The sequence below is a fragment of the Phytophthora parasitica genome, assembly GCF_000247585.1.
Source record: "Phytophthora parasitica INRA-310 unplaced genomic scaffold supercont2.38, whole genome shotgun sequence".
In the NCBI taxonomy this organism is placed as follows: Eukaryota; Oomycota; class Peronosporomycetes; order Peronosporales; family Peronosporaceae; genus Phytophthora; species Phytophthora nicotianae.
Genome location: NW_008649024.1, coordinates 249175 through 259660, shown reverse-complemented (window position 1 = coordinate 259660; position 10486 = coordinate 249175). Strand labels below are relative to the sequence as shown.

Sequence of the window (10486 nt, the reverse complement as noted above, 5' to 3'; positions counted from 1 at the left end):
CGAGTACAAACGGAAAGTCAGTGTACTTGAGGGTCGAACCGTCAGTAAAAGCTGGATGTACAAGCACACGACGCTGTGGTCATTCGCTATGACGTACTGGTTCCTTTCCACTACTTTATCGAATCAAGGATATGTCACACTTTTATAGGACCAAAACGAGTTCGAATACCAACCTTCAAACCCCTCCTCTGAACCTCGAGGGGTCTAACTTCACTCTCCCGCTACGACCCCGGTTAGTCATTTCGGAGCTTTGACACGCGATACAGGTAAAAATGTTGCTAATCAATTAGCTAGCCGCTCGACACTTGTGACGACTTGCAGCGCGACGATACCTATTGAGCCTTATTGTGGATACTTTTCAATTTACCTCCAAAAATATGCCATTATAGACGAATTTGCTTCGCTCTGTATACGAGTTATCGCTGCTAAGCTATCCATTGGCACCATTATTGGCAACTCGGTCTCGATACTCAACTCGCCCAGCACCTCCTGTAATGCAAAATTATCATGACCACCTACCGATGAGAGAACAAATCCGCTTTTTTTGTTTAAAGTTAATTATGTTGAATCTCTACTTCGTTGCACAGCAATGAAACAATCGTCATATTATCCACCACCACGGCGTCATGGACGGCCTTTCTGTCCTCCCTGTTTGCTACGATGTCAGCGCTAGAATTAAAGATACCGGTGCGTTGGACTCCGTCGACGCCAGTGTGGTTGCGAATGAAGAGTTGGATTCCCTAAATAATGAGAAGGTGCAACATGCAGGACAATGCCGATGAAGTTGGAGTTGACGACGTGCCAAACGAAGTAAAGCTCAATCGAGGACAAAGAAAATACATTTTGGAGAGACAAAATAGATCTGTTGTTTGTGTCAAATATAGTAAAGTCTACTACCGCATTGCCTTTGTCCTAAGCAAGGTCCAATGTACACAATACGTGATAGGGTTATTCACATTCAGTAAAGTTAGCAGCTATAGAGTACGAATTACTCTTTTTTTAACTAACTAAATATTTATAGACACGGCGGGAATCGAACCCGCGTCTATCGCATAAAACGCGGCACTCTTGCCATTTAACTACCTTCAAAATTGAATCAAGTAAAAAAAATGTGATTATGGAAACTCATCATCTGAACGGCTGGGGTATTCATCATCACTTCCGATAGACTTACCAACAGCACCAAGCAGTTCCAGTAATCGGTTATTTGACCGATCTCGAGTGACTCAGCGGCAGCCTCAGTATCACGGGTATAGTCCAATAGACCAGCATTTCCAAGCCACTGACAATTGTAGTGGCACTGATTTCTCCCCATCTTTCGCTAAGCCATGACGTAATGTCAACTCGTTTTTAGGGCCACCATCTCGAATGTAGAACGTAGCGTCTGGTCCTGTGGGCGAGCTATCTTCTCTCGTGCTACCTCTTGGATCTCCGTTCTAGCAATCTTAGCGACTTGTTTAGCTTACGCCGCTCCTGTATACGGTCTCTTTCAAGTGCGGGATGACGATCAATCAGTACTCATATGCTGTCGAGCGAATGCCCACGTAGCCGACTTATAACTGGCTGATCCCAAGCCACATCCGCTCTCTGATACACGTAGGAGCAACGTGGTGGAATCCTAACCAGCACCACGTTTATGGATGCTGCATGGTCGACAACTGCTTGGGTCCAGTGCCCAGAGAAGTGGCCAAAAACAACAATATTTTCTCCATTATATTCTCTCGGAATCCAAAGTGAAACTGAAGTAATTCTAGTGGAATGTGTAAATTCCACCATGCTGTAGGATTCTCACAGATACGGCAGCCGTGGAGACTTTGCATATCAATCATCTCCGTCCATAAACAAAACCAAAATCCGTGGCGAATCGAATCGTTCTCATCTTGAATGTGTCTGTGAAAGTAGATGCCATTTTTGTAAACGGCAAAATGCACATGCTTGTGTCCATTCCAGTCGGCCAGCAGCATGATCATAGCTCCCTTTCTCCTATCCACTACATTTAACCCAGATCGACTTTAACCCTTCCGTTGATACTGACTGGCGAGGTAGCTACTCGTAAAATATGACTATAGCATACGACAAGTGTCAGTGTAGTCAAGCGCATATAATGCATGCTTGTTACCTTATCTGTTTGATCAGAATTGTATACATTACTGAACCCGTGTTCAACTATAGCAGCCCGTACTTCCCCACAGAACCTTGCCTTAGCAGCTTCCGCATCCTCGTGGTGTTGTTTGTCCCTGATGCGTGCCCGCCCTAATACACAGGTTGTGCCTCCTCATGAACCGGCCCCTCCGCGAGTGAGATGCCTTGGAGATGTCATGCGCGAGCCCTCCGTCAGCAGCCACTTCGAGGGCCTTGAACCTCAGTATTTGAGATGTGACTGGGCAGTCCTCGATGCGCATCGAATTAATCCACTGGACAATAGCCTCTTCAGCTTCACTCGAAAGAAATTTTGCTAGGCCACTGAACCGTAGATTCTTGAAATGCCCCTTGACGTCCTCACAGAACAATTTAATAAGCGCTTCCTATTATTTCCACTTAGAAACCTGCTTTTGTTTTGCGGCTTATTGCTACCCGTGCTGTCGGGAGAGAAGTGGGAGACGGCTTCGCCCACACAGTGCCCAGCGGTAAGATAGTTTAATAGCTCCAGCTTGTGTGAGTAGTCAACAGCAATCCGAGCGTAGCGCTTGGCTTTTGGTCGGTTCTAATGGAACGTGGTCTGTCCATTGCAGCAATTACGTCATTTGAGAAGTCTATACCAGCAGCGCAGCCTATAATTAGCCCCGATATGTGGTATTTTATTGTTGTCTATCTGTATAGAATAGAGAGCCTCAATTGGTTATATTTCGCTTAGGACAGGGTCGATGGGGTAAGTTGATTCTTGAAGAGCGACTCTACATCACCAACAACGTGGTAAGCGTTGGCCTTTGCGCGAGTAGACGCTATTTCTTTGTGCAGCTCAAACTCCAGAAGCACTATGTTGTAGAGTCATCATTTCAATCAAGTTTTTGACAAATTGTAGTATCAATCTTTTGGGTTTTGAGGGGGTGCTTCGCTCTCATCTGATGACGACAGTTCGGCACGTAGAAGTCCCCCCGGGAGACCACGTGAGACCACGTGAGACCCACCCACGGTCAGGCCATGCAACCCAGAAAATGGCATCAAGCAATCCACAGGTAGTTGCTTTTGTAAAAATAAATCTAGATAAGTTCCGCACGAACCCGCAGCTCTCTCTGTCCACGTTGTGGTGCTCGATTTGTCGCTTGATTCTGTTATTGAATTAAACTTACCCGGGCAGAAAATATATAATAAAATAAGCGGTAGATGCTATTTTTATTACTGTTAAGGGGTCTCTACAGCCAGGTCATGGAACCTAATAACCTTCCAGAAAAAACTTACACTATTTGTATCGTGCAAGTGTTTTGACAGTAAGTCGTGCCTCTATCACACCATCTACTTGAAAAATGTAAACCAAATCGTGTCTCGCTACTGAGGCAAATTGCTGTACTACCGAAGGTTGTATATGCTTGTCAAAGCTGCTAATGGTGCCGCTTTGTGAAGTTTAGTCGCCTGCATCGGCGTCAACATTTATTCATTTACATCGGCTGCAGCAACTAGAAAGAATCGCCGGATACCCATTCAAACCACAAAAGCATAAGAAGTGAGAGCACGGTCAGCGAGAGGTGTTACAATAACAAAGAAAATAACCAAGAATCAAAGCGCTTATGTATCACACTGTAACTGATGTCCCCGCGGAATGGATGTAGTTTAGTAGGCGCCGTCGATGCTACGTGCAGGCTGAAGCGTTTGGAGGCACCTTGCCTATCAGACTATAAAAAAAATCACATGCATCTGGATGTCTGGATGTATTATTATGTTACTAGTAACCGCATGTCGGCATTTTCCCACATGCTTCCAATGTCTGATCAAAGAGGCATAGGATACAACACGTGCTCACAGTGTGGATAAGATCCAGCGGTTTAAGAGAGAGACTTGTATTTGGCTGCTCTGCCTTACGTCTTCAAAGGGGCCCGTCAAGAGTATTCTCACTTTCCAATTCCTACTGGAGTTGACAACCAGCCTTCCCTCGCAACATCAACTTCCTAAACTTCGGTCACCATGGTTCGCGCCATCCCTGTCATCGTGGGTCTGCTGATGCTGTCGACAACTTCTGTTGAGAGTTCAACTGGTCGTTTCCTCCAGTCCACACAGGGCAACTGCGCTCGACGAGTGTGTACTGTCAACGGCGGCGCCTCAACGTCCGAAGACTGCAACACCCTGTGCAACCGCGTCGGTGACGGCAACAGCATGTCTGAATGTGGTCAGAAGTGCTCGTGCACTACGGATACCTCGGCTACCGCTCAAATGTGCTCGACAAGCTGCCAGTACACCTTGAGTGACTGCTCCAGTGGCCAAATGTGCAGTGGCGAAACGATAGTTTGTCCCGGCTCAACCAGTTCCACCGGGTCTGTTTCACCCTCATCGGGCGCAACTACAACTAGTTCAACCCTGAATAGTGCAACCGGGTCAGCCACGACGAACGCATCAGGAACCGCAACGACGGGTGCCACCTCAAGCGCTGCTACGACGAATGCCACGACGAACCCTGCGTCTGGATCAGCCACTACTAACGCATCGGGTGCAGCTACGACAGACTCATCGACTAACACGTCAGGAACAAGTACATCGGATGGTACTATCTCGGGGTCGACAACGAACGGCGCTACTGGACCGACTTCGGCTGCCGGTGGATCTGTCACTGGGTCTGATAACGGCGTTGCAGGATCAAACTCAAACCCCACTTCAAGCTCGTCGGACAATGGAGCTGGTGTTTCCTCTTCGTCCCTGTCGGACAGTTCTTCAATCACGGCGTCTTCGCTGGATAGCTCTGCATCTGGGAAGGCGGTGGATGTAGGTGACTCGTCCACTGGTGGATCGACTGCGTCTTCGCTGAGATCGGACTCCTCGACGTCTTCAGCATCGGGATCGGATTCAAATTCGGCGGTGCGATCAATGCTGCCTGGTGCAACGATACTGGTGGCCATCGCTAGTGCCTTCGTTGCTGCTCTGTTCTAGTCCGGTTTGTATAGCCAGATCCAGTCTGTACAGTACAATTTCATGTACTCTTTTTTTGCAACTCTTCCTGCCATTCCGCTGGAGCATGTAGTTATTGTGTTGCAAGCGTTTTTTTTTTCTGACGAAAAGATGCGTGAGCAAAAGTTGATTTAACTGCAAAACCTTACATCATCTATACTGGGAGCTTTCCTAGTTCATTCGAGTTGCACCGATCCTTGCGGTACAATAAATTTATTTAACACGTTGCACTTCACAGTACTACATCTCAGAGTGAGAACAAGCGCTCATCTGGTTTTCGAGTACCTCCAGGTGTCCGCTGCACCTCCTTGGACGGGGTCGCTGGAGCACCATGGTATCCGCTTTCAGCCAAGCCGACGTCGCTTTTAGTCCCCATCGGAGCCAAGTTCTCTTTATATTCCTCTTCGTGCTTCTTCGTGGCCAGGTTCATCTGATAATTCTCCTCCTCTTCTTGTTTCTTCTTTTTGCTTTGGACGAATGCTCGCACTGAAAGCGCAATGGAAAACAGCGTGGCAAGCGCACCGCCGATCGTCACGAGCCACTTCCACACAGGCCACCGATCGCATTCCGGAGGGTGCGTCCAGTCCGACACGCACACGCAAGTCCGCATACCATCGACCACCTGCACGCTCGCTCGCTGATCGTTGCAGCTCTCCACAGTTTCATCAGCCTCTATCGAGCTAGAACCAGAACTCTTACTAGAACTCGGAGCGGAAGTAGGCACCTGAACGTCGTTCGCATTGCACGTATTGTCGCTGGAGTCACCGGTCTCCACAGTCACCGCGTGCTCTGGAGACGCCTCGCGACAGGCGTCACTGCCCCAGCCTCGAAAGTAAATGGTACCTGCGGCCTTTGCGCAGATCAAAAAAGTATCGGACTTCTTCTCTGCTGATGTATCGGAACTTGAAGGCGTCACGGTTTTCTTCTGACCGGTCTTGAGTGACACGTACGTGACGTTCTCGACGCCACTCCACGTGAACGAAACGTAGGATCCCGCTTTCACGACAGCCGTGACGCCGTCGTCTCCGTATGATACACTGTCGCCATAGGTGGGGTCTCCTAGACTACCGCAGTCAAAGCAGCAGACACCTCCTGTTACCTTGGTGCAGTCGTTGAAGACAACGGGGTCGTAGCTGTAAGGAACGGACGAAGTCTTGCCGATGCAAGTGTTGCAACACTCGGAGGAGGAACTGGCAGCCAAATTGGCTTGAATTTCATCGAGTACAAACACCGAGGCGACAAGCACGAGCGTCAATACCACCGACCGGCGGTTCATCCTGCTTCTTGCGTTGCAAGTAGAGAAATGACGCACGGGCGCAGTTACATACGCTGCAGTCGTGTGCACGAGTTTTCACAAATACAAAACCACTACGCCAGGATATAAAGAGGCGGAATGTCGTCTCGAAACGACGATGAAGGCTGCTGTTTGGATGATGGCAGACTATCGACTGCCTTTCCCGGAGGTTTGGCAAGTGAGGCGTGAGTTGTGAAGCCTCTGGATTGGAGATTCTCGGACAGCAACGTGCTCGTGCATGCATCGTTTCAATCTCGGAGTATCTGATATTCACAATTTGCGATTAGTCGATTGCTTGAACAGCAAAGCACGACTGAATTGTGCGGTGCTTGTCGCCAGTACATGAAGTTCATTCGTTTATTGCTGCTGATAAGTTTTTTCACGTTCTGGTTCCAAGCGTGAGTTGTCTAGCCACGAACAACTCATTAAGTTTTGTTCACGGTTTTGAGTATTTGCCTAGCCGTGGTTGTACCAGTTTAGATTGGCAAGAGAGCTGACTCACGGCAATGCAATCAAGACATCGTTGGGCTCTCTGTTGCCAATTGCACTGCCAGTTGTTTCAATTTGCACAAGGCGTCGTCGGTCCGACAGCTTACAGCAAGAAAATATTTTAAAATAATAATAAAAAAAAATAAAGCTTGACATGATCAAAAAGGTCTCATCGATTATGGCACATACTTCTAGTGGGATCGTGCTGGTCAGTCTGTTCGTAAGCTTTCTGGTTACTTCTAGTGCTATGGTTACTGTTCAGTAGCAATTGAAGGCAACTCACGCGAGCACGAAAGAACTTGAGCTGCGCAAGGTGTAGTCGCGCTTAAAACTGTATTGGTATTGATAGATCTCTGGTTTCCTCAGAGCGTGAACTCGTTGTCGACCGGTTTCCGAGGAGCTCCAGATGTGCGGTCTACCTGCGGGTCGTATGCGGTAGGGACCATCATCGCGTTGCCGTGGTAGCCAGTATTAGGTGTTACCTCTAATGTCGCGACGTCGCTCTTTGGAGTGATTCGGCCCAGGTTGTTCTGGTATTCTTCATCCTGTTTCTTCTTCTTGAGACTGGCAAGTAGTGCGCGTACTGAAATAATGATCGAGAACAAGGCAGCAACAGCACCACCGATCGTCACGAGCCATTTCCACACGGGCCACTGGTTGCACTCGGGCGGATTCGTCCAGTCCGAGACACAAACGCAAGTACGTGTGCCATCAACCACCTGGATACTCGCTCGCTGGGCGTTGCAACTGTCCACGGTCTCGTCAGCTGGGAGCGAACTAGAACCCGAACCTTTAGCACTGGAAGTCGAAGCCTCTGTGTCGTCGCCTAGTAAACTCGCTTCCGTCGCGTCACACGTGTTAGTGCTCGAGTCACTCGCCTCCACGGTCACTGAGTGTTCCTGAGATGCCTCACGGCAGGTGTCACTGCCCCACCCTCGGAAGTAGATCGTCCCTGCGCTCTTAGCGCAAATAAGGAAAGTATTGGACTTCTTAGTCGCTTGTGCATCAGAAACTGTAGGCGTCACGGTTTTCTTCTGCCCGGTTTTGAGGGAAATATACGTGACGTTCACCACGTCGCTCCAAGTGAAGGAAATGTACGTGCCGGCCTTGACGACGGCCGTCACGCCGTCCGAAGCGTAGGAGACCGTGTCTCCATACGTCGGATCGCCCAAGCTGCCGCAGTCGAAGCAGCACACGCCGCCGGTCACGTTGGAACATTGAGAAAAGATAACGGGGTCGTAGGAATACACTGCACTTGACGTCTTGCCGATACAGGTGTTACAGCATTCCGCGGTGGAGCTGGCAGCGAACGCCTCCCAGTTAGCTTTGGTGACATCGAGTGTCAAGGCCAATACGACCAGATACAGCGCCAACATTATCGATCGGTGCGGTGCCATTGTGCTCAAGAGGCTTTTTACTGCGAAGTGAAGCGAGTGGCAGGCGCCTCAGCGCTCCGGTCTAGCGCACGAATGCACGAATGCGAAACTACACTGAATAAAAGAGGCGGGAGGGTGTCGTGACGACGATAGTGACTGGTACCAAGGTGGTGACTATCGCAATAGCCTGTTCGTTCAATCCGTTCCTCGACAAAGTTTGGATGTTGCTTCGTCTGGTGCATGAAAAACCGTTTTCAAGAGCGATCTTTTCCATCTCAATCGATCTTGCAACTAGCAATTGAAGAGCTTTGGGCCGAGGAATTGCTTGTCGAGATTCGAGATTTGCATACATCTGTAGAGCATTTTTACAGCAAAGCCAAGACCGGCATCGACATCCTGTTTTTTTTTTTTTTTTTTTGAGTCAGCACTTGCTCATTATTCTCAAGTCACAGCATGTTGGCCACCATGCATGTTACTCAAAAGCTACCAAATCTACCTGTAGAACGATATCCCTTCAGTACAACTCTGTGACAGTCTACTGAACTTCGCTGTTTGACGACACTATTCGAGACATTTCCATTGTCAATTGTTTCAATTTGCGTCGTCACATTTGTCAATCGCAACAAAATGCTCGGCAGTGTCAAAAAGGAACGGGGGTATATTGCACATACGATCACCTCGGCTGACTCTCTGCTGTCTTGTCACGACCACTACGCGGCAGAATCCTTTCCACCTCATCGCCATCACACCAAATGCCAGCCAACGCAGGAGCCACATCCACGGTGAGAAGGGAAGCTAACTAGTTTCGCTCGAGGCATCGCTCTAACGTTATTTTCTACGAATTTCTCACAACGTGAACTCGCGGTCGTCGGCCTTCCGTGCGCCTCCGGGGTTGCGGTCCACCTCCGGGTTGTATTTGTACGGGGCCTGAGTGTTGCCATTATACCCGTGGTCTGGCGTCACCTGCAGCGTCTCGACGTCGCTCTTGGCACCCGGCGCCAGATTCTCACGATACTCCTCCTCACGTTTCTTCTTGCGACTAGCCAGGAACGCACGAACGGAAATGATAATGGAAAACAAGGCGGCAACGCCACCACCGATGGTGACAAGCCATTTCCACACGGGCCACTGGTCACACTCGGGCGGATTGGCCCAATCTGAAACACAGACACAAGTCCGCGTGCCATCGACAACCTGCACACTCGCTCGCTGGGCGTTGCAACTGTCCACAGTGTCGTCATTCGCGACGGAACCCGAGCCGGTAGGGGACGCCGTGGGCACCACCACATCGTCGGCATTGCATGTGTTGGCGGTCGAGTCACTGGCCTCTACCGTGACGGAGTATTCCTGAGACGCCTCACGACAAGCGTCACTGCCCCATCCGCGGAAGTAAATGGTGCCGGCCGACTTGGCACAAATGAGAAAAGTGTCCGACTTGACGGTTGCCGCAGAGTCGGAATATGTCGGCGTCACGGTCTTCTTTTGCCCGGTCTTGAGGGAAATGTACGTGACGTTTTCAACGCCACTCCAAGTGAAGGAAATGAACGTGCCCGCCTGCACAACGGCCGTCACGCCGTCGTCTCCGTACGAGATTGTGTCGCCATACGACGGGTCGCCCATACTACCACAGTCGAAGCAGCAAACGCCGCCGGTCACGTTCGAGCACTGGGAAAAGACCACGGGGTCGTAGCTGTAGACGGCGTCCGACGTCTTGCCGATGCACGTGTTGCAACATTCCGCGGTGGAGCTGGCGGCGAGCGCCTCCCAGTGGGCTGTGCTGGTTCCGAAAAGCGATAGCACTAGGCTCAGTGCCAAGAGTGTTGGTCCGCACACACTCATGGTTTTTTTTTTTTTTTTCCTGTTGCTATGCGCTGCGAAAATGGAGGCAAACAAACCGAGGGGCGCAACGCGGCAAATGAGAAACTACGGCTTGAAACGAATGAAAAAGAGGCGGAGCGCCTGTCTTATCCTAAAACGGCAATGGCTGCGAACTCTGGCGGCAGCTGGGGCGCGGAAGACCTGGGCGGGTTTTTACTGTTTGCCGAACGAACTGTGTTTTGCCATCGCGACATCGTGCCTACAGCTGTTGCGGTGTTGTGGGCTCAAACGTGTGGAAAAACCTTTGCCCACGAAGGAACAAATGGGTGCACCAGATGAGCTTGATGTTGCAACAAGAAGGTTTTGCCTTTTGCATCTTGCCACTGAGAAAACGGCAATTTCCATTAGAAATAAG

At 49.7% G+C, this 10486-nt stretch overlaps 5 protein-coding genes and 1 pseudogene across 6 annotated transcripts; 1 reads left to right on the top strand and 5 right to left on the bottom strand.

Annotated features, from left to right (window-relative positions):
* Nucleotides 1–290: 290 nt before the first annotated feature.
* Nucleotides 291–1315, bottom strand: PPTG_23443 (hypothetical protein; the record flags this gene model as incomplete). Its single annotated transcript, XM_008910625.1, has 3 exons — nt 291–332; nt 445–489; nt 1175–1315. The coding sequence occupies 3 exons, from the start codon at nt 1313–1315 to the stop codon at nt 291–293; spliced, it is 228 nt and encodes a 75-aa protein (XP_008908873.1).
* On the bottom strand, nt 1019–1088 carry PPTG_20559 (annotated as a pseudogene). The gene has a single exon. The product of its transcript is annotated as a tRNA-OTHER (tRNA).
* A 2728-nt stretch (nt 1316–4043) lies between the features above and the next one.
* Nucleotides 4044–5330, top strand: PPTG_13186 (hypothetical protein). The gene has a single exon (XM_008910624.1). It carries the CDS (start codon nt 4120–4122, stop codon nt 5074–5076), a length of 957 nt encoding a protein of 318 aa, XP_008908872.1. The 5' UTR covers nt 4044–4119; the 3' UTR covers nt 5077–5330.
* An 11-nt stretch (nt 5331–5341) lies between these two features.
* Nucleotides 5342–6370, bottom strand: PPTG_13185 (hypothetical protein; the record flags this gene model as incomplete). Its single annotated transcript, XM_008910623.1, has 1 exon — nt 5342–6370. One exon carries the CDS (start codon nt 6368–6370, stop codon nt 5342–5344), a length of 1029 nt encoding a protein of 342 aa, XP_008908871.1.
* A 658-nt stretch (nt 6371–7028) lies between these two features.
* PPTG_13184 (hypothetical protein) lies at nt 7029–8356 on the bottom strand. Its single transcript, XM_008910622.1, has one exon. The coding sequence runs from the start codon at nt 8272–8274 to the stop codon at nt 7240–7242; it is 1035 nt and encodes a 344-aa protein (XP_008908870.1). The 5' UTR covers nt 8275–8356; the 3' UTR covers nt 7029–7239.
* A 423-nt stretch (nt 8357–8779) lies between these two features.
* Nucleotides 8780–10437, bottom strand: PPTG_13183 (hypothetical protein). The gene has a single exon (XM_008910621.1). The coding sequence runs from the start codon at nt 10090–10092 to the stop codon at nt 9100–9102; it is 993 nt and encodes a 330-aa protein (XP_008908869.1). The 5' UTR covers nt 10093–10437; the 3' UTR covers nt 8780–9099.
* Nucleotides 10438–10486: the final 49 nt, after the last annotated feature.

Bases quoted from the DNA above. Each gene is read 5' to 3' on its own strand.
- PPTG_13186 (XM_008910624.1), top strand. From the start codon at position 4,120: ATGGTTCGCGCCATCCCTGTCATCGTGGGTCTGCTGATGCTGTCGACA.
- PPTG_13184 (XM_008910622.1), bottom strand. From the start codon at position 8,274: ATGGCACCGCACCGATCGATAATGTTGGCGCTGTATCTGGTCGTATTG.
- PPTG_13183 (XM_008910621.1), bottom strand. From the start codon at position 10,092: ATGAGTGTGTGCGGACCAACACTCTTGGCACTGAGCCTAGTGCTATCG.